The sequence below is a fragment of the Staurois parvus genome, unplaced genomic scaffold (assembly GCF_062004578.1).
Source record: "Staurois parvus isolate SC_StPar_1 unplaced genomic scaffold, SC_StPar_1.0 ptg000362l, whole genome shotgun sequence".
Lineage (NCBI taxonomy): Eukaryota > Metazoa > Chordata > Amphibia > Anura > Ranidae > Staurois > Staurois parvus.
In genome coordinates, this window is record NW_028318158.1 from 8,576,621 (window position 1) to 8,600,587 (window position 23,967).

Sequence of the window (23,967 nt, forward strand, 5' to 3'; positions counted from 1 at the left end):
TTAAAAGTAAAAAAAATGTGCATTTATTATTTTTGCCCAAAGGAGCCTGGAAAGCATTGCACCAGCAATCAGTAGATCACTGATGCCATGCAGGTCTCCTGCAGACCTGTCAGAATATCCGCTTGCCATATGGGATGTAAGGCCAAGCAGATATTCTGACAGGAAGCCTCAGTGAACTAACATGGCACTCCAAAGTGCCGTGATAGTTCATTGAAAGCTACAAGCTCACAGTCGCTAAAGCTGTCGGGACTCGCAGTTCATTCACAGAAGTGCTGTTTTCAAATCTGACAGTACGGGGAGATTTCTCCACATTTTATCTGTCAGAGGGAGGAGGGTGGCAGGCACAGCTGCGGCTATGGGAACATGTTCCACCCTACAAATGGGTAGAGTATGTAACATGTTCTCAAAGGCAAACTTGTCCTTTTAAGCTCTGGCAGGTTTTACCTCCTTCATGACCATGAGATCTTTTGCTATTCGGCACTGCATTACTTTAACTGATAATTTCGCAGGCATGCTACGCTGTACCTAAGTGAAGTTTTTATATAATTTTTTTCACACACAAATAGAGCCCTTTTGGTGATAATTGATCATCATTGGGTTTTTAATTTTTATTAAGAAAATGACCGGAAAAGAAAAATTTTTTCACTTTCTGCTATAAAACATATTCAATAAAAAAAATGTAAACCTATAATTCATAAATTTTAACCAAAATTTATTCTGTCCTTTTGGTTAAAAAAAAACAAAAAATCACAATAAGTGTATATTGGTTGGTTTGCATATAGCGTCTTCAAATGATGGTGTGTGTGTGGATATGTACAGTATCTCACAGAAGTGAGTACACCTCTTATTTTGAGGGGACAGCAAATTTACACTGTTATACAAGCTGTACACTCACTACTTTACATCACATTGTAGCAAAGTGTCATTTCTTCAGTGTTGTCACATGAAAAGATATAATAAAATATTTACAAAAATGTGAGCGGTGTACTCGCTTCTGGGATAGTGTGTGTGTGTATGTATATGTATATGTATATGTATATGTGTATGTATATATATATATATGTATATATATATATATATATATATATATATATATATATATATATATATATAAAATGTATATGTATGTTTATTTTTACTAGTAATGGCATTGATCGGCCAGTTGTAGTGGGACTGCTGCGGAGCGGGTTAACTGACGCTGGGTGGGAACTGACTAAGTTACACTAACCTCACAAGTGAAACTAATACCATGATCAATGCTAATAATTTACTCTGGCTGGAGAGGGTTTAACATTTTAGGGCAATCAAAGGGTTAACTGTGTGCCTACCAATCTAGTTTTGACTAAAACCGTGAAGCTGAAATGCGTAAGAGACTCTACAGACATGGATTTTAACCCATGCCTCAAAGTCTTCTCTGTATTAAGATCCTGCTGTGTGCCAGCTTTCTTGGTTTATATGGAAACAGTATAGTGAGTGAGCGTTGTCACCCTAAGCCTGGAAGTATGTTACTGGCAAAATCACCAGATGAACATAAAGAAAACTAACGCAGCCACCACATATTACATTTTGGTTATTGGCTTTAAATACACTTTAAGCAGTATGCTCATTAATGCAATTGAAAAGCCAGGTGGTTTCTCAGTTGATATAATGCCCAGGAAGAGCCTAAGGCTGGCCATACATTATACAATTTTCTGTCCAGTTTCTGCCCAATTTCCTTTAGATTTACCTTCGACTATGTAGTGCAAGGGCCTGCCTATTTGGATACAATTGAAAGTTTTAAGTTTGACCTCATATTATGTGTGTGATGGGAGTCACTTTGGGTGGGGGGCCCATTGGAACCCAGCTCACTTTGGAGAGGTGGGGAGACCCCTGTCTCAGCTCCCCATATCCCTCTTTTGTGTAAATCACCCTGTGCCTGTTAGGGGTACAGGGTGATCTGTCCTAATATTGGGGTGGGGGGTTGTTGATTGTTTAATGTCATGTGGCTACATCTCATTGTTCTATTGTTTGTCTGGTTTGGGAGCAAACTATTATGGGATGTATGTGTTTGTGTATTAGCTTAGTGGGGGGGGTGTCTCCAGTAGCCCTCCCTACTGATGGGACTGTCCGCTGGTGTTAAGTTTGAATAACTGTGTGTCTCATGTTACTAAATGTAGTTTGCCCCGCCCTGCGTCATTATGCAGGGAGGGGGGATTGTCCCCTGATTGTATATATCTTGTATCTGTGTTCAAATAAAGTACTCTAGCTCCTGGTTTACTTCAAATCTGGTGTCGTCTAGTCTTGTATGGTCGGCTGTGGTGTCTGTTGTCTGTGTTCAGACAGAAGTACTCAAGCGCAGTCTGGATTGGTTCCATTACAATATGGTTTTTGGTAAATCTAAAGCAAAATTCTCAAGAAAGTTGTATACTGCATGGCCAGCCTTGGGCGAACGTGGCACAGGCTATTCGATGACCATAAATTGCTATCTTCCACTATGGAAACATCTCTGTTGGACAACAGAGTTTCTGCCTTCTAGTATGGGAAAGTCCTAATTCAACTGCAGAAACTGAGTGTGTTTTGTGATATCGCAGATACAGAGGTCATTAGAGCGACCATTGATCAGGGACATTGGATCAAACAAATATTTTCCCCCTATCCAGTAACTGACTTATTCCCTATTACAATCACTTCCTTCCTGATTGTTAAAACCATTTTCTGGTATTCCTTTGAAATGGCTCATGTCCACCTGTCTTTGGTGTTTCTGAAATGGATCTCCCTGAACAAGTCAACGTAGAGGTGCTAATGCCAAAATTACAGCCCTGTGTCCTAATTGCCGGGTGCCGGTACTTCTGCTGAGCTGGAGGCTCCCTCCTAATCTCCAGTTGCGCGGTTCTCCCATTGAATGGGAAGACAGGACGGTTATGTATTTCTCACGTTAGTAGCATGGCAAAGTAATTTCTGCCGATGGTTTCTTGGTGTAATATTCCGTATTGAGCAGCATAATAAAGACCTCGTGGGAACAGCTGCGCGGTGTGGCTTACATGGCCGGAATGCCTTTGGTGGACGCACATTGTTACACCCGCTTTTTGAAGCAAAAATATTTAATGATAGCAGGTGGGACCTTTGACCCTCCGCTCAGTGTCAAGGCTTGTTTTACTCCATAAAATCTGCAGGTTAGAATCCCAAAATAAGTTACTGAGGGTTTATCAGTGTGGGAATTGAGGTTCACTTTGCCCTTGTTTCCAAGTCTTGACAAGTCCATGAGACCAGGTAGCCCATGTTGCATTTTTTTTTTTTTTGGTTAGTAGAGATACATGTTTCCTGGCTACTTAAAGCTGACCTATGATGATAGGAATATGAGAGGGGGGCTCCTATTGGCAACCCAAAATAAGCTTGCCGATCTAGGCGGCGTTTTCAGTGGCAACAAGCTTGTCCATGTACTGAGTGCCACAGTAATATATCTATCTCCTGTCTTCTAGATCAGGGGTAGGCCACCTTTTGAGAGGTGGAGATCTATCTGTACAACATGAAAGAGATCAAAGATTGCCGGGGATCAGCGCCATTTAACAAAAAAAAAAACTATCAAGGCCTAACTAAATAGTAAGGAAAACAGAAAAATATATTAAACAAATGTCACTGAAAAAATACAAACTTGGCCTACCTTAAAAATAGAACGTGTTGGTCAGTAGGGCAATGGATGGTGCCAGTAGTTTTTTATTTTTAATTTTTTTTTTTTTTTTTTTTTTTTTTTTAGGAGCCTTGTTGAAAGGGAAGCACACAGGGTGCTGGGGAGCAGGAAAAAAACAGGAACAAGGACATAAGGGGCAGCAGGGGAGGCATATACTCGAATCAGTCCCCTGGATTTTCCTCCTGCAGCAGCTGTATGCTTGGGGGAGAGGAGGAGATTCTGGTTTTTGGCTGACTGCAGGAGGAAAATAAAGGGGATAGCGGGAAGACAGGTATTTTTTTAAAAAATCTGAATTCCCAGCAAGTGATTGGGATTTGGATTTTACCTGCCCCCCACCTCCACCATAAGGCTGCTTAGGCAGCTGCCTTAGTGCGCCAGGGTAGGGGTGGCAGTAAAATCCGAATCCCCAGCCACATGCTGGGAATTCAGATTTTTAAAATACCAGTCTATGGTAGGAAAGGGGGGGGGGGGCAGAGGACACTGCTATGGGGGAAAGGGGGGAAGAGGACACTACTGTGGGGAGTGATGTGAAGGGCAGTAAAGAGCACTGCTATTGGGGTGGCCCTGCCCATAGCAGTGTCCTCTGCCCCCTGCACATTACCTCCCCCCCACAGTAGTGTCATCTGCCCCCCCATATCACTCACTCCTGAGATCCACAGAAGTACAGCCAAACAAACTTTGGCTGTACTTATCCTTTAAATGCCATGCAGCCATCTCTGAAGTGTATGTAGACAGGAAGTGGCTGCAAAGGGCTGAAAACGATATTTCATTAAAATATAGCCACTGTATGTTAGTGTTTTGGCAAACTAAATGTAATTCAGTAAGGGTTTACATCTTTTACATTTTGAAAATTTTGGATACAAAGATGAGCAGCATCTATCCAAGTACCTATTAATCTAGCTACATATATCCTAAGAGAGCTACCTACCTCAACATGATCACTGGGTCTCCTTGTATCTCTATGCAATGCATTGAGATTATGGCTGGTGGGTGGGGCTGACGGGGTGCTGTACATAGTTTTCTAGTAATATCACAGTATCCTGCCTCTGTACTCTTCTCAGGAAACCTCATCCCTGATGCAAGCAGTGGGCTGCCGCTTGGGAGGAGTTATTCAAATATCAAGAGTCATTGATGGGTGGATGTCAGTCTAGAGGAGTGGGCATTGCTAGGCAGGCTATATCTGCAAACAGACCACCCTAGATAACCCCCACATGCAATACTAAGCCTCCATGAGTGTAAGAACTGAAATGCAATGAAACAGATGGGCTAGGGACAGGCAGACTGGGGAGGAAAGAACTAGATGACACTGGAGGTCCTCCAGACAGGAAATTAAGTGGGCTTTATCTGGCTTTCAGCAGCTTCTAATGCACAATATGAGAAGCTCACAGTGTGCAGGGAAATCAGCATAAGCAGTTTCAGTATAGGAGAGGATCCTGTACAACTGTGCAAGATTGAAGGCCCAATCAGGCATATTGTTGCATTATTTATTTATTTTATTTCAGGTACTTATATAGCGCCGTCAATTTACACAGCGCTTTACATATATATTGTACATTCACATCAGTCCATAACCCTCAAGGGGCGTACAATCTAAGGTCCCTAACTCACATTCATACATACACATATTAGGGCCAATTTAGACAGGAGCCAATTAACCTACCAGCATGTCTTTGGAGTGTGGGAGAAAACCGGAGTACCAGCAGGAAACCCATGCAGGCACAGGGAGAACATGCAAACTCCAGGCAGGTGGTGCCGTGGTTGAGATTCGAACCAGCAACCCTAGTACTGCCAGGTGGAAGTGCTAACCATTTAGCCACTGTGCACTATATAATAGATCTGATGTAGGTTATACAAATGTTTAGTGTATGGCTAGTTTTGGTGATCACTTTCATTGCCTGACTTGCTTCCAAGAAAAAAAAAAAAAACTCCCTCCTGATTGGTTGCTGTAGCTTTCCCCTCTTCCAAATGTTCATGTCATGCTCTGAGTTCCCTCATTTGACAATGCATTGGCCTCCTAACTTACGACATGGCTCGTGGAAAAGTAGCAGCAAAGTATTTTAAGTTGAGGGAACAAAAATGATTAGCCGAAACTGGATCTTCAGGCTCCGCTAAAAGCTGTTTAACATCTGTTGGCACATTCCTTTATATCTTCAAAGCAATCTCTGCAGGGTTTGTGCTCTTATGATTCTCATATGTGCTGTGTTTTATTACCTGTGTAACGAGAAGCCGAAGCCTAGTTTTCTGATGTGCTGCCCATATAGATTAGGGATGAGGCATGATGGGAAATTTCCAGGTAATTCTGGGGGGGAAATATGGCTTTCTGAAGTGTTGCATCTTCCATATGTTGCTTGGAGTAACGTTTTGCAGGGTCACCTGGCTGCACTCTTCCAGAAAACATTGTCCTTTTTTGTTTGCAGAAATCATTAAATTTTTGGGAGATTTGCACATGAGTTACCCTTTAAGGGATAATTAAACTTTTGTGGGAGAAAAAAATAGCAAATTAAATAAATATAGGGTATACAGTGCCTTCAAAAAGTATTCATAGCCCTTGAAACCTTCCACATTTTGTCATGTTACAACCATAGTAACCAAAAGTAAATGTATTTTATGTGATAGACCAACACAAAGTGGCACATAATTGTGAAGTGGAAGGAAAATGATAAATGGGTTTTCAATTTTTTTTTACAAATATCTGAAAAGTGTGGCGTGCATTTGTATTCAGCCCCCTTTACTCTGATACCCATAACTAAAATCTAGTGGAACCAATTGCCTTCAGAAGTCACCTAATTAGTAAATAGAGTCCACCTGTGTGTCATTTAATCTCAGTATTAATACAGCTGTTCTGTGAAGCCCTAAGAGGTTTGTTAGAGAACATTAGTGAACAAACAGCATCATGAAGGCCAAGGAACACACCAGACAGAACAGGGCTAATGTTGTGGACAAGTTTAAAGCAGGGTTAGGTTATTAAAAAAAAAATCCAAAGCTGTGAACATCTCACGTAGCACTGTTCAATCCATCATCCGAAAATGGAAAGAGAGTGGCACAACTGCAAACCTACCAAGACATGGCCGTCCACCTAAACTGACAGGCCGGGCAAGGAGATCATTAATCAGTGAAGCAGCCAAGAGGCCCATGGTAACTCTGGAGGAGCTGCAGAGATCCACAGCTCAGGTGGGAGAATCTGTCCACAGGACAACTATTAGTCGCACACGCCACAAATTTGGCCTTTGTGGAAGTGTGGCAAGAAGAAAGCCATTGTTAAAATAAAGCCATAAGAGGTCCCATTTGCAGTTTGCGAGAAGTCATGTGGGGGACACAGCAAACATGTAAGAAGGTGCTCTGGTCAGATGAGACCAAAATTCAACCTTTTGGCCTAAAAGCAAATTGCTTATGTGTGGCAGAAAACTAACACTGCACCTCACCCTGAACACACCATCCCCACCGTGAAACGTGGTGGCAGCATCATGTTGTGGGGATTCTTTTCTTCAGCGGGGACAGGGAAGCTGGTCAGAGTTGATGGGAAGATGGTTGGAACCAAATACAGGGCAATTGTAGAAGAAAACCTGTTAGAGTCTGCAAAAGACTTGAGACTGGGGAGGAGGTTCACCTTCCAGAAGGACAACAACCCTAAACATACAGCCAGAGCTACAATGGAATGGTTTAGATCAAAGCATATTCATGTGTTAGAATGGCCCAGTCAAAGTCCAGACCTAAATCCAATTGAGAATCTGTGGCAAGAAAATTGCTGTTCACAGACGCTCTCCATCTAATCTGACAGAGCTTGAGCTAGTTTGCAAAGAAGAATGGGCACAAATGTCTCTAGATGTACAAAGCTGGTAGAGACATCCCCAAAAAGACTTGCAGCTGGAATTGCATTGAAAGGTGGTTCTACAAAGTATTGACTCCGGGGGGCTGAATACAAATCACGCCACACTTTTCACATATTTATTTGTAAAAAATTTTGAAAACCATTTAGCATTTTCCTTCCACCTCCCAATTATGTGCCACTTTGTGTTGATCTATCACATAAAATCCCAATAAAATACATTTATGTTTTTGGTTGTAACATGATAAAATGTGGAACATTTCAGGGGGTGTGAATACTTTTTCAAGCCACTGTACAATTGCTTCTCAAGTTGTATTTTAATTTAATGTTCATAAAAATGACCTTTCATTTTCAATCTGCAGTGTTGTTATTTTCTATAAAATTCAATGCAATATGGCAAGCAGGAGGCATTCTGTGCACACATGGTGTACAGAACGCCTCCTGAAAATGTAAATTTCTTGCTTGTTTAATTGGCTCACTGATTTTCCCAGAAGTCTGCACTAAGGCCGGCCATACATGGGTTGAATTCCAAAATAATTTTCTTTAGAAAATCTTTTTCAAGAATTTTCGTTCACATTTTGCACCATTAGTGGGCCACAGCAACCGCTGATTCTCTAGCGACCATCGAATTTAAGTGATCTGGCATGTTGGAAATTTTTTGAAAACGAACAAATTTCTAATCAGTGGTGAAAGAAATGTAATTCGAGAAAGAAATGAGCATGAGCTGTAACCTAGAAAGAAGAGAAAATTCTTCGCCTCAAAAATATTTTTTGTAGCCTTTAAGGTGAAATTAAATCTTGGTTGGTCGAATTTCGAAATCAATAGTGGGACCATTGGATTACAAAATGCATGAAATTTCCAATTTTCCCAAGAAAAGTTTGTTCAGAATTCGACCCATGTATGGCCTGCATTAGTTACAAGTCAGATTTGGGTAAGATGCTCCATATGGGAAATCACATCTAAAGTGATGCAGACCCTGCCACTTTTCTCAATAGACCCCTTGCAGGCGCAGCAAGTGAGCTTCTTCTAGATCTGTTCAGTAATCCAGTGTGAAACTTTTTTGCTTTTGTATAGGAGCATCCTGTAATAGACCAGCCACTGCTGCTCTCTCCATTTGTGCAGGGTGACTGGTCTTGTATCCGCCCCCTCTGTCAAAATGTTATTATTGTTTAGAGCTGTCCTTTGATCCTGAGTAGCAATGTTGGCTTTTTTTTTTTGTTAGTGTAATATTTTTGTTAATTTTTTTTGTGCTTCATTTGCAGAGCTACAAAGCCATTCCAGTTACCAAAAAGGTAAGCACCAATCACAAATTGCTAATATCTGTCAATAGTATTGCGCTACTGTGTCCAGTGATTGAGTGGATTGGAATCCCTTAAAGAAAACGCTGCTGCTACTGGATGCGCTGGCAGTGTTTTTTTTTTTTTTTTTTTTTTTTTATGCCTTCTCTAAACACCCCTGTCTGCAAACTCTGCTTTGACTGCATGGACACATGGGCTAATGTGCAGTGCTGATTAGGGGCAGAAAAGGAAAAAAAACAGCAGACGCCCCTAGGAGCAGCATTTAAAAATGTCCACTGTGCATGAGGCCTAACCATTAGAAAATCGAACAAACGTTGCAAAAATGAAACATTTCACATGAAACTTTATTAGCATATGGCCACCTTAAAGTGAGATTAAAGGTCTTTTCAGTTTAAATAACAAACCTATCATACTTACCTGTTCTGTGCAGTGGTTTTGCACAGAGCAGCCCCCACCGGTGCTTCTAGCCCCTCCCTCCTGCTGAGTGCCCCACAGCACGCAGTTTGCAGTGGGGGCACCCAAGCAAGCTCGCTCCTGAGCACTGCTCTGCGTATCCATCCCCAACCTCTCTCTGCTCTCATTAGCTCACTGGTTGTGATTGACAGCAGCAGGAACCAATGGCTACCGCTGTTGTCTCAGCCAGTGAGGAGGCAGAGTCCCCAGAGAGCCTTGTGCACATCTCTGGATCCTGATGGGGCTCAGGTAAGTTTTATGGGTGGGGGGAGCATAGAATGCATGAAGGTAAAAAACAGAGTATTTACATCCACTTTAATACCATGCTGCTGTGTGATTTTCTCCAGAACAAACAGTCTTGTCTCCCTCTTACAGTAAGTTATGTTGGGAAGGGGGGGGAGGTGGGGCGCTCAGAAAATCACATATGTTATTTTTGTCTATAGTTCCTCTTTCATCTTGACTGGAAACAGTCAGGGCCCCATGTACTACCTGGACTTAGGATCCAACGGAGCCTAAAATGAACACGGGGATGAGTTTATAGACTAAATTGTGTATTTGCCAGCACCACAAAGTTGCAATACCTTGGAAATGTTTTAGGCCAGGTCAGTCAGGTTCACTTTAAGTGAGTTCTTTGGCATTCAGAAGATTTTTCTGTCTCGGCTCACACTGCGGAGGATGACAGAATGATGATGATGCTGAATTTTGGCTGCCAAGTCTCAGCAGAAGGCGCTGAACACTCTAGAAATAGACAAATCTCTTCATAAAGGTCACAGAGTTTTGGAAAAATAATCAGTCCCTCACCTAAAATACCCTTTCTTTTAACTCTCGTACATATTGGACCTCATTCATTGATGCGTCAGAGAAGACTACTCTCTTTGTTGCCTTTGGATACCCTTCAAATTATTGGTATGTTTTCCAGATTCATAAATATTGCTTGGCCACTACAAGCGACACCAAGTTCTTCCATGGTTGTGAGTTTTGCTGTTTTAAATATTAGAGTGAAAGATGTGGAATGTTTCCTACAGGAAAGTAGGTTCTGTTGAACTTGGAGTGCCAAAAAAATGTCATCTTCTGTTCTGCTCCTAGTAGGCCACAGGGGAGCAGGTTTTATAGGGGATACCAGACTTCTGTTTTGTCTGGATACAGACTCCAGTATGTCCTTGGGGATCCCAAGGTGTTTCAAGGCCATGTAATCCTTTCTGCTCATTCCGGGTTCTCCTCCTTCCACCTGGACTTTCTGGGCACTACTCCAATGGGATCATTCCAAGAGGAATTATATTAAATGGTTTAAAGTATGTCGGGCCCAGCAAGGAATAGCAGGTGCAAGGCACTCCTGGAGTGCTTCATTGATTCTGTTGCAGAAAATAAACCTCACCACAGTTCATTCATATATATATATATATATATATATATATATATATATATATATATATATATATATATATATATACATATATACAGTATTTATATAGTGCCAAAGGGTATGCTCAGCGCTGTACAGTAGCAAGGGGGACAGAACATGAGACAGGACAGTAACAGTACAATACACGAGGGGTTCGAGGACCCTGCTCTTTCGAGCTTGCATATCAATATCAGAATCTCACAAACTAACCAGCAAGCAATTTGCTATGTGCTGGAAAAAGTAATATAGACTTGAAAGTTCTTATTTTGAGCATGCAAGTCTGAATAGCAGGATGAGGGCTTGGTTCCCTAATGTTGAGGGTGACTTGTTTTAATTTAAAAGTTCATGTTCTTTTTCAAGTGTTGCTTTATGCAAAAGACATACCTCCTGGGACCCAGACAGTGCTAACAATATGACAACCTGCTGAATCAGAATGATCCACAGACAGCGTCAACTCATTAAGAAAAGTTTAATTCAATATTGTTTAAGGCTGGCAAGTTACAATCGATCAAAGGCCTTCTGACTCTTAAGCAGTCCCTCTAGATATAGAGTTTAAAAGCAAAAGCCAACACTAGAGAGCATGGGAAGGCTGGAAATGTCGTACTAAAAACTGGACTAACTTGTAGCAGTTTAGGGGAGCAGGGTAAATGCCTATGCACAAACCTAAAAAATCCGAGCTGCTGTGGCAGTGTAACCTGTAAAGAGATGAGTTGAGCTTGCTCATTTGGAAAATTGATGGCAAGCACAGCCAGTTGCTAACTGGTATCTGTAGGCACTGTTTGAGCTGGCCGTGCATGGAACGTTCTGATTTTTGCAGTCTTCTCTATATCTACCGCAGTTATGAGCCTGTATAATTGAAAAGAGATGAAATGACTTGTTTAGGTAGGTTCTCGTATTACAGTAATTGGTAAAACTAAAGGTAATTGTACAGTGACCGTATAATCAGATTGGAAGGTGTATGGCCACCTTTGTGAATTCATCATTTTGCAGTTTTGTGAGGCTGGATAAATATTAATGATGATTGGTTTTAAGTGTCATTTGACAACCGTATTTTGAGATAAAGCTTTTCATCCTAACTGACTTTTAATTTTCTCCTAGTTATGCTGCATTAATAGCAGACTGGCCTGTGGTGGTCCTGGGGATGTGCACTGTGCTTATTGTCGTCTGTGCACTGATTGGTATCTTGGTGCCTGATCTACCGGACTTTTCTGATCCACTTCTGGTAGGTGTTACATTTTTCTATATTCCTTTTTTTTTTTTTTTGTGGCTAGTTACATTCCCGACAGTCTACCAGAAATCCAATGTACTTTTCCTGTTTGAGCTGACAACATGGGGTCTTTTCGGTGCTAATTTTCGAAGCAGTGTTATCAGCCTCGATTGCTGGACTACAGAACTCTGCTTATCTTTGCCCCTCTCTGCATGCATACATTGATATCTTTGACTCCCAAAAATCTACCCACACATTTGGGTTGATTTACTAAAACTGGTGAGTGCAAAATCTGGTGCAGTTCTGCATAGAAACCAATCAGCTTCCAGGTTTTTTTTTTTGTCAAAGCTTAATTGAACAAGCTGAAGTTAGAAGCCAATTGGCTACCATGCACAGCTGCACCAGATTTTACACTCTCCAGTATTAGTAAATCATGCCCACTGTGTTTAGAAAACTTTTGGGAGATGTACATTGGGTATAGAAAAGAATCACCCCCCTTTAAAATAATCACATTTTGTTGCTTTTGCAGCCTCAAATGAAGACGGACACAATTTTTGTTTTATCCAGCTGTATTTACTCACAACATCCAAGTCAAAGATGTAACACAAACATGTCAGAAAAAAATAATCACTGAATTGGGAAAAGGATCTTTTTGTTGAACCATTTTTGCTTTACTTACATCCTTTAGTCTGTTGGGATATTTCTCTACTAACTTTGCACATCTAGACTTTGCAATATTTGCCCAATCTTTTTTGCAGAACTGCTTAAGTTCAGTTAAATTTGATGGTGACCATTTGTGGACTGCAGTCTACAAGTCATTCCACAGATTTTCAATGGGGTTTAAGTCTGGTGTCTAACTAGGCCATGCAAGGGCATTCACCTTTTTTTTTTTCCCTCAACCACTGTGTGGTCATTTTTTGCTGTGGGCTTTGGGTCATTGTCATGTTGAAAGGTAAACCTTCTTCCATTGACATCTTTCTGACAGAGGGCCTCAGAATTTGAAGGTATTTTGCCCAATCCATTTTTCCTTTTAATCCTCCAGTCCTTGCTGCAGAAAAACACCCCCATTACAGGATATTCCCACCTCCATGGTTTATTGTAGGAATAGTGTTACTAGGATGGTGAGCTGTATTGGATTTCCACCAGACATATCATTTAGTGTTGAGGCCAAATAATCCAATTTTAGTCTAATCTGATCAGAACACCTTTTTCCATGTGGGCTCAGAATCTTCAAGGTAGGTTTTGGCAAAGCTCAGTCGGGACTGAATGTGGCCTTTCTTGAGGAGTGTTTTTTTTTTTTTTTTTTTTCTTGCAACCCTCCCATTGAAGCCACATTTGTGGAGAATTTGTGATATTGTCACATGCCCACAATGACCACTTTGTCATAAATTCCTGCAACTGCTTTAGGGTTGCTGTTGACCTCTTGGTAGCCTCTCTGACCAATTTCCTCCTGGCTCTTTCATCCAGTTTGGAGCGACGTCCTGATCCAAGGAGGTTCTGTGTTGTACCAAATACCTTCAACTTCTTAATTAGCCATCATTGTGCTTCTAGACATTGATAAAGCCTTTGAAATTTTTTTGTATCCATCTCCTGACTTGTGCCTGTCTACAACTTTATCTCGGAGATCTTTTAACAGTGCATTGTTGATTGTTTGCATCAGTTGCACTACTGGGACTAAAATACTTCAGGAAAGTTCTTTTCATTCTGAACTAATCAAAATGACCCCAGCTGATCACAGTTGAAAGTCAAATGGCTTTATGTGCTATTGATTAGCTGTACCTAATCGAGTTTAAAAGTCATTTTTAGGAGGGGGTTGATTCTGTTTAATTTTTTTTTTCCTGACATGTTGGTGTTATATTTTTCACCTGGATGTTATAAGTTGCACTGAGTAAATACAGCTGGATAAAAAACGGACGTCATTTCAGGCTGCAAAACAACAAAATGTGATTATTTTAAAGTTGGTGATTCTTTTCTATACCCACTGTTGTTCAGGTGGTGTGCCTACGTTTATAGGAACTGAGCTCCACACAGCTGCCCCTGGAAAAAATGTTACAATTCTGGTGATGTCAGAATAATAAAAAGCAGTTTCTTGCTATTGGAACAAGGAAAAAAAAAATACAATGCAGGTGCATGAGCTAAAGGGGAAAAGGATCACCCCATACCCCTTACCAGCGTCCTGATCACTGCCATACCAGCGTCCTGATCACCTGCATTTTTGGTATTTTTCATTTATATAGCAAAAAATAAACTCAGTGGTGATCAAATACCACCAAAAGAAATCGATTTGTCTCAAAAAATGATAAAAATTCAGTTTGGGTACAGTGTTGTATAACTGAGCAATTGTCACTCAAACTGCGATAGTGCTGAAAGTTGGCCTGACTGGAATGTGAGCTCCTTCATTGGGCCTGATAGGCAGTCCAATATCCAGCTGCCCATAATGTTGAAAAGAAACGCAAGAATTTTTGATCTCAAGAGCTTTAGTTTGAGTAGTATGGCTCAATTGTGTTTGTTAAAGGTAAAAGGCCCATCAAGAGCATTTAATAAGACTGTGAGATGATGAGCAAGTGTCATCCCTGGGCTGGGGGCATATAATACAGCGGGTAGTCTTTCCTAGCCTAGAGCTGTTAGTTGTCATTCACCTGTTATTAGCCAGTGACCTCTGGCCTCTGTGCTCTGACCTCTCTTTGTAGTAGGAGGCTGTGCATTAGCTTGTTTGCAGTGTGTGTTGCGGATATTCCTCCTATCAGAGCAGTGATTAAGGAGATTTCTTTATTTTCTCTTACAGGGCTTTGAGCCCAGAGGGACCGCCATTGGCCAGAGACTGGTGACTTGGAACAACATGGTGGAGAACACTGGATACAAGGCAACATTGGCCAATTATCCCTTCAAATATGCAGATGAGCAAGCCAAAAAGTAGTTAAGTCGTTTTATGTTTTCTTTTTCTATTTGGCCGTGTGATGTCACTTCAAAGCCCCAGTTTGCCTTTCTCAATTTCTTTAACTGTAAAATATTATTTTTATACTAAGGATTTTTTTTTTTACGTTATAATTTATTTCAGGTACTTATATAGCGCCATCAATTTATGCAGTGCTGTATATATGTGTGTGTGTGTGTGTGTGTATATATATATATTACATTCACATCAGTCCATAACCCTCAAGGGTCGTACAATCTAAGGTCCCTAACCTACATTCATACATACACATATTAGGGCCAATTTAGACAGGATCCAATTAACCTACCAGCATGTCTTTGGAGTGTGGGAGGAAACTGGAGTACCCAGAGGAAACCCACACAGACACAGGGAGAACATGCAAACTCCAGGCAGGTGGTGCTGTGGTTGGGATTTGAACCAATGACCCTAGTACTGCCAGGTGGAAGTACTAACCATTTAGCCACTGTGCTGCCCATATATAATACTTTCACACTACTTTCATGCAGGATTAACAGTTTTTTTCCCTGGATGAATCCAATTAGATGAATCTTGTATGAAAACCTTTATAGATAGACCTTTGCATGCACAGTTTCGCAGCTTGCCGTATGCACTCGGAGTATCTGTGATTGTACCCATTGCCTGCTGACGCTCACCTCTGCCTCGCTTACCTGCCATGCTGTCAGAGCCCTTTGTCAATATCCCTTTCTCCTGTATGTGAAGGCGCATACAACCCCCTCCCAGAGTGAAGTGCTCAGATCTGAGCAGCCAATCTCTAGGTTAAGTTAACCCAATGTAGGCACCTACACCAGTTGAAAAAGTGTGTTACACATAGTTAGGACTCAATGGAGAAGTGGGGAAGTGATGGGAAGGGATATCGGCTATCAGTGGGTGGTAAGTTGTTCTTAGAGGAGAACCTGTCCCTTTGCCCTGAGTGAGTGAAGTGTCAGGCTCTCTTTAAACAAAATAAAGCACCCCCTTTGAAGCTTAGGTTATTTCAGTGTTTGTCTTAGGTTGCTCGTGCTGCTCACCATGACCGCCAGATCAGCTGGGCCGTATTTTTGTTTTTTTTATTTCTGGATAATATTTATAAGTGTGCAGTGTCTTTACAAGTGTTACTTTGCCTCTGGAATGTCTGCCTATTTCTTATTTAAACAGCTGTTTTGTACAATTGCATCTATATTTTTCTACGAGTCTTCAGACTCGGCTTGTGTTGTACTGATCAGCTGTAGTCCTGAGGTTGGAGGTAAGCCCAAAAGAATGAGGTTTCTCTATTTGATTGCCGGGCTTTACAACCAAGAGTCAAGTGGTCTGGTAGTGTCTTTAGACAGAGCCACTGCTCCTTCAAAGTGAGGGGTGCCATTGAGGTAGTTTGGGCATGCTTTATGGATGTCCTCTAGAACGGGGTCAGCAACCTATAAATTGCAGCCATGTGACTGGTAGATCACGGTCTGGGGTTGCTGACCTGCTATCCCAGGGTTTCAAACAGAGGGACTACCTGAAAAGTTGGGGTTGTAGTAGGGAGCAAGAGCCACCTAAACTGATGCATCCTCTGTAGTGCCGGCTCCTGTCCCATGAGGAGTGATACCAACTGCACTCCACCTCTTATCCTGGCTAGCAGTCTCCAGAGTGGTGCCAGCAGGAGGAAAGAAGAGATCTTCAGGTCAGTGTGAAGCATAATAGTATAGGGCTGCTTTCACAATGATGCATTGCACCGCAGGTGGAGTGTACCTGCAGCTTTTTCTGTGGACTTGCTACGCTTTGCCATAGACTTCTATTATATCCTCTTAGATTGTAAGCTCCCAGGATCAGGCCCTCCTAACCCTTTTGTATTGCACTGTATTGTTGCTGTATTGTCTCCCGTTATATTGTAAAGCGCTGAGCAAACTGTTGGTGCTACATAAATCCTGTATAATAATAATATCCTGCAAGTTTTCAGGGGAATGCAGGAGTTTTGGTGCACTTTTGGAAAGTGCACCACACTGCAGGATATAGTAGAAGTCTATGGCAAAGCGCAGCTAACCCAGGAAAGTTGTAGATACACGGTGTTGCACCATGTGGTGCAGGTAAACCAAAGCACATCAATGTGAAAGCATTTCATAAAAAACAGTAAGGGGTTCATTTATGTTTGCAGCTTTGTGGGGGGGGGGTTAAAACCCCATAGTTAAGACATGTTTTTACCACCCCTGCCCCAAACGCACACCCTAAAGTTGCAGTGGCCAGGGCTGTATACATACCGCAGCAGGAGTTATATTCCCTGTTATGATTGGTGGGTATAGCACCCACCAAGCATGACCCATTGAAGTGAATGAGGCCCCTCTGCTGTACTGCACAAGGTTGAGGAGCACTTGCAAACAAGAAGTAAAGAAGGCAGTGTTGTTGCTTTCTCACCACCTGCTTTAACCCCTTGAACTCCGCAGAATCTTGCAGTTGCAGTGTGCTTGCAGAGTGGCCCCATTTACTTAAATGGGTTGTAATTGGCAGGCTGTAGCACCCACCAAAACCAACAAGGGGTTTAATGACTGCTGCTGCATGTGTACAACTTTGGCTGCTGCCTCAGCAGCTAAAGAGGGTAGGGATTGCTGCCGGAAAAACCTCAGTTCAACAGCAGGGTTTTACTACCCCTCCCAACTTTGTGTGAATGAGCCCTAAGGGTGTAGCTGCCGAATGAAACTAAGGGCTCATTCACAAGTGCAGCTGGCACTGCTGCTCCTCTGAACAGTGATCCAAGTGTGTTTGACAGGGGGTGAGGAGTCGATATGTTGCCTCCTCGCCACCTGATTTAAAACCATGATTGCCGTGCAATGCACGTGATTGTGACATGGTAGTACGGCAATTAGAAGTTTAATATAGGTGTGAGGAGGCGACACTGGCCGACACTGTGCCCGGTGATCTTTGACTTCTTTCATGTTGTTCAGGTAGATCTCCACCTCTTTAAGGTTGTCTACCGCTGCTGTAAAAGATTCGAAACCCCCTGGTCTGTGCCAGACATGGCCGGCTAGGAGGGACAGGGCCAGAACAGTGGGTTATGGCAGGATTACTTCAGGAACACCCAGGGGCTGGGAGCTATAGCTGGAATTAATGATGGCCTATAATTCTAAAACTTGCACTACATAGATTTTTACTAGCATAATCATGCTACTAAAATGGCTAGTAATAGCCAGGAGTAAAAATTCACAGCTAAACAGATGGAACTATTGGCTTCCTATGGAGTAAGCTACACAGGTAGTATGCAGAAGCATCTTGTAGTGATCAGCTACTCGTTATTAGAGCATTTTGCACTTTTGTTCCATTGAATGCTTCTACTTGCTATTGTAGCTCATTCCATAGGGAACTCTTTGTTTCACCTGTTTATCAACCAATGGCTACTGGGGATAAATATCAACAGCACTTTTAGTAGCGCAATTGAGAAACTAAATCTACTAAACTTAGCACCAGCCAAAAGCTGGACATACACGCCAATTGTTAGTTTTTATAAACCTCAAGGAACCAGCTGTCCTCTTGACAGAGCACAGTGGGGAGATTGCTGTACTGACATTGCATAGTTAGTTTTTTTTGTTTGTTTTTTTTTCACGTGTATTCCACAATATGGACCATCTTTCCTCTTTTGTTTAAAAAGATTGTCAGTTTCTCTGCCCAGCTTTTCCATCAGAATATCTCTCCCATATTTCGACATCTTTGAGCTGTGTCCAGCTGCTCTGATATCTGATCTAGTTTAAGCTCTTCTTTCTCCTATTAGTCCATTTCTGTTTATCTGCTGTAGAAGACACAAAAATGACTTGATGAATGAAGCCATCAGGTGTCTCTGACATGTAATGTAATTATGGGATTGTGTTGTTATCATAGCCACCAGCTTGACAGATGGTCAGACGATCACTATGAAAGGGAGAAAAGACAAGCAGACTGGGACTTCCACAAAGACAGTTTCTTCTGCGCTGTGCCAAGTGAGTTTTTCATCCTTCCTTTGTTTTCTGTGCAATGAGCTCTGTACCGAAACTGGTTTGTCGTTTGGTGTCTTCATGCCATCATTATCAATGTTTTAATGTTAACATTTCTAAGGCTGTAATAATGGACTGCAGCTTGGTTTAACCACCTCCCGTCCGGCCGTTGTATATATAAACGGCCGGACGGTGGCAGTGCAGGGTCGTGTGGCCGTTTATAAACGGCGTCCCCGTACCCTGCTTGTGCGCGCTCCCTTAAAAAAAGTTTAAAAATTATAATTTTTGGTTATAAACTAATTTGGGTGATTTTTTTTTTTTTTTTTTTTAATAAAAAGATAAAGGAATGAATTGTGGCCAAGATTTATAATGAAATACTATTTATTTGCAAAATGTTATAAGAAAAACACTTTTTTTTTTTTTTCAAAATTTTTTAACGTTTTCATTTACATAGCAAAAAAAATAAAACTCCCAGTGGTGAATAAATACCACCAAAATAAAGCTTTATCTGTCTCAAAAAAAAAGCTAAAAAATTCATATGGGCACAGTGTTGTATGACCGCGCAATTGTCATTCAAAGTGTGAAAGCACTAAAAGCTGAAAATTGGCCTGGACAGGAAGGGGGTAAAAGTGTCCGGACAGGAAGTGGTTAATAAGCTAAAAAGGGCCTAGGGTGTTGAAGATGAAAAAGTGTTTTGTGAGTGATACATTTGCTTTCTAGGAAAATATTATTCTCAGAATAATAATAAAGAAAACCAGTGTCCATGCAGTGGGGCTGCATTGGGCTGCTATTTCAGTGCAGTCCCACCACATGAGAAGGCCTCGTCCCCGTTGTGCCCGCTTCACACCACGGGGACAAGGTGGTTTGCGCTGAACAAAAAAAAAAAAAAATCCTGCATGTAGTACTTTTTTTCCAGCTCAGTGCAGTGCGAGGCAATTCACTATCTTGCACCATGCGGCTGGCAACTAAATTCAATGAAATGTCTCTGACATTTCAATAAAGTTCATTTAAAGATAAAAGGAACAGTGTGATGTGCCGAGATTGACGCATCTGCACTGCTGCAATCCTCCTGGACCGTACCGCATGCCAGCTGCTGAGTTGTAATGCAACATCTGGTGTGAATTAGCCCTAAAACAGGCTGTAATATCCCCTTCCTCTGGCACATACCTTTTCATCGCTCTCATGCCAAGCATGTGACTCGATCACTTTCTGCTCATGTGGGTTGGGAGAGAGCCCACAGTCCTGTATAGACCCCCACTAGAGTGAATTTGAGCATACACAAGGGCATCCTTTCCTGGCTTCTGGCAGCCAAAGGTGCGAAGGAGCAAACTAAAGGTATGTGCTGCTTGGGCAGGGTGGTATTAAAGTGAACCTGTTGCGTTCCATGAATGGGTAATACAGGGTTTACAGCTGAAATTTTTGTGTGTTGGTTTGACTTTTCCCTCCAAGTGTGAACCTCTATAAAGCTCTCCGGATTAAAGATCTGGCCACCCTGATGCAAAGTTGCCCCTTCTCACTGAAATCTGTATTGGGTAGAGTTGGAATCAACTCAGACAGTTTTGTCCCACCTAAAAGTACAGTTCAGCTTGCTTCAAGTAAAAGTTACCTTGCTTGAGGCGATTGTAGCCGTATTAGTGCATTTGCGACATAAACAATTGAGTACTGTTCGTGATACTTTTTTTTATTTGCACTAACATACAATCTTGAGGACAAACTTCCGGGAATGTCCCCTTCAGGTCCAAGCAGTACTGCTTGGACCTGAAGAAGGGGACATTCCCCGAAAACTTGTCCTCAAGATTGTATGTTAGTGCAAATAAAAAAAGTATCACGAACAGTACTCAATGAAGTTACCTTGCTGGAACTGTGTTTGGCAAGCTTTGCAAGTGTTTGATGTGGAGAATGTAGAGGGGAATGAGCCCATGGTTAGTTGGGGGTGCCATATAAAATGAATGTCACTACACCACAGTCAATTTTGTGCATTGCCTGAAAATAGATGTAAATCCATCCACAACAGCGCATTTTGTGACTCTGCAGAATTGTCAATGCAACATGGCGTAACTTAGCATGTCCAGTACAATTTTGTAACATTTGTTTTGTTTTTTCTGTTGATAGATGAGCACTATTCCCGAGTGGTCTTCACCTCTGTGAGCGGAGAGAGCTTGTGGAATTTGCAAGCCATCAAGTCCATGTGCAATATAGACCATAACAGGGTGAGTGCAGCAATACAAAATATTTCTGACATTCTTGACATTCTTCTAATAATGATTGGACACTGCTGAACAAACTTGACAACACCCGGGTCACCCTCCACAAACAGCTCCATTATGGGTGTCACAAGGATGTGTAGTGTTTGGACAGGCATTGGTTTTCCTGGGTCATCAGAATCATTGGAAGTTACAACTGGAGGAATTTCCTTTTGTTGGTCCTGCGATGTGCCTCTAGGACATAAACTCAGCTGCTTTTTTAGAAACGTCTGCTGCCCAAGCTTCTCTGTTCCTTTTTAGATTGCTAGGGAATGTCGCATTGCACTGTGAATTTCCAATCACCCTCAGGCAAAACCAGGGATGAAGCGCAGATTAGAATTTTTGATCTGAGCATCGCTTTGAGAAGTTGCTAGCATTTTCCTGCTATTACATGCAGATTTTTTCTGATATGTTGGCAAATACAGTGCCTTGAAAAAGTATTCATACCCCTTGAAGTTTTCCACATTAGGTCATGTTACATCCAAAAACGTAAATGTATTTTATTGGGATTTTATGTGATAGACCAACACAAAGTGGCACATAATTGTGAAGTGGAAGGAAAATGATAAATGGTTTCAAAATTTTTTACAAATAAATATGTGAAAAGTGTGGCAGCATGTGTATTCGGAGTCAATACTTTTTAGAACCACCTTTCACTGCAATTCCAGCTACAAGTTTTGTTGGGGATGTGTCTACCAGCTTTGCACATCTAGAGAGGGACATTTTTGCCCATTTTTTGCAGAATAGCTCAAGTTCTGTCAGATTGTGGCAAGACATGAAAATTGCTGTTCACAGACGCTCTCCATCCAGATTCTCAATTGGATTTAGGTCTGGAGTTTGATTGTGCCATTCTAACACATGAATATGCTTTGATCTAAACCATCCTATTGTAGCTCTGGCTGTATGTTTAGGGTCGTTGTCCTGCTGGAAGGTGAACCTCCGCCCCAGTCTCAAGTCTTTTGCAGTTTCCTTCGAAGATTACCCTGTATTTGGCTTCATCCAAATTCCCATCAACTCTGACCAGCTTCCCTGTCCCTGCTGAAGAAAAGCATCCCCACGACATGATTCTGACACCACCATGTTTCACGGTGGGGATGGTGTGTTCAGGGTGATGCACAGTGTTTTCCGCCACACACAGCATTTTGCTTTTAGGCCAAAAATTTCAATTTTGGGCTCATCTGACCAGAGCACATTCTTCCACATGTTTTGTGGTGTCCCCCACATATGTTCTTACAAACTGCAAACAGGACTTCTTATGGCTTTCTTTTAACAATGGCTTTCTTCTTGCCACTCCAAATTTGTGGAATGCACGACTAATATTTGTCCTGTGGACAGATTCTTCCACCTGAGCTGTGGATCTCTGCAGCTCCTCCAGAGTTCCCATGGGCCTCTTGGCTGCTTCTTTAATTAATGCTCTCCTTGCCCGGCCTGTCAGTTTAGGTGGACGTCCATGTCTTGGTAGGTTTGCAATTGTGCCATACTCATTCCTTTTTCGCATGAACAGTGCTCCGTGAGAGTCAGGAGCAAGTATGTACAAGTGCCCCCAGAGCAAGCAGCATGCTCTGGGGGTACTCGGCACAGGGGATGAGCCAGGAGTGCCAGCAAGGGACCCCAGTAGAAGATTGGGGCTGCTTTATTTAATAACATGTCATACCTGCTCTGTGCAGTGGTTTTGCACAGAGCAGGTAAGTATGGCAGGTTTGTAAAGGTTTTTTTTTTTTTTTTTAACAATCACTTCAATTATTAATCAATCTGTATTTATACCTCCGCAAAGTCCCACAAATACCTGTTGACCCTGTCTGTGAAGTCCACCTAATGCAGCCTCCTGTGATGGTGTGGCAATGATGCTGCATTGCTCCTGAATTTACAGCAGAATTGTCACTCTCATTTAGGTTTGAAGTACAGTGGGACAAAAAAGTCGCAGGGGGCATTACTATCTGCATTGTCACAAGTCTGTAGCTTGTCAATTAACACTTGCCTACAGGAAGTACTGCCTTTTGGAATGACAGGACTGCCTTTGTTGCTGAAACACACTGTGGGCTGCAGCGTCTGGAAGGGGGGAGCGTGTGAGACACAAATTAAGCACTTGGCGAAGTCACAGAAGGATTTTTTTTTTAAATGATTGTTTTCACTATGGGATTTGTGCATCCTGTAGTTGTATTTTAATAAGGTGTATCTAAACCTAAGACCAGATATGTAATCTATTACCCATCATTAGATTGTTTTACTGGCAGAAATGTTTAGTAAAACATGGGCTGAATTTCCAGGTCTTCTAACTTGGGAAAGCTAGACTACCAATGGCCATTTTTCTGCCTCATTTTGCCTACAGTAGCAGCTAACACAGAACAACACAAAACATATAGGAAGCAGGCTTTTAAGAAGAGAATCTTAATTTTCCCATTCGACATTACTAGCCCACACTCCAATAGCTATAATCCATAATGCAAATAACCTGATTTCTTTTGGCACCAGCATGCCTTTAAGTGGAACTATGTGCAAAATAGAGTAAAACAAAGACATACCGTATTTTTCGCTCCATAAGACGCACTTTTTTCCCCCCAAAAAAGGGGGGAAAATGTCAGTGCGTCTTATGGAGCGAATATAGAGCGGCCGGTCCGGTATTTTCACCGCCGCCGTGTCAGAATACCGGGCCGGCCGCTCAGCTCTGCAGTGGGACCTTACCTGTTCCTCTATCCAGCGGCGCGCTGTCTTCCCGGCTTCTGTAGTGTGCGTGACAGCCGGGTCCCAAGTGCGCATGCACAGGAAGCGGTGCTCTTCGTGAATGGTAAGGCGGTACCTGGGACACATGACAGATCCCAGAAGCCGCCGGACCAATCACAAAGCGCAGCGCTTCTCGCGCATGCGCACTGGGCATCCGGCTGTCCGCCGAGCGCCCACACTACAGAAGCCGGGTAGACAGCGCGCGGCTGGATAAAGGAACAGGTAAGATCAAAGAAAAACTCTGCGGAAGTAAGAGCGGGTACCTGTCAAATTCAGGTAC

At 42.1% G+C, this 23,967-nt stretch overlaps 1 protein-coding gene across 2 annotated transcripts in view; it reads left to right on the forward strand.

The window, feature by feature from the left end:
- DISP1 (dispatched RND transporter family member 1) overlaps nucleotides 1-23,967 on the forward strand; it is a 109,874-nt gene that overhangs the window by 75,799 nt on the left and 10,108 nt on the right. For both annotated transcript variants that reach the window (XM_089685082.1, XM_089685083.1), the window contains 5 exons: nucleotides 8,756-8,785; nucleotides 11,745-11,868; nucleotides 14,639-14,769; nucleotides 18,632-18,729; nucleotides 20,836-20,933. In XM_089685082.1, coding sequence (XP_089541208.1) covers nucleotides 8,756-8,785; nucleotides 11,745-11,868; nucleotides 14,639-14,769; nucleotides 18,632-18,729; nucleotides 20,836-20,933 — 481 coding nt within the window. The remainder of the gene's footprint in view (nucleotides 1-8,755; nucleotides 8,786-11,744; nucleotides 11,869-14,638; nucleotides 14,770-18,631; nucleotides 18,730-20,835; nucleotides 20,934-23,967) is intronic.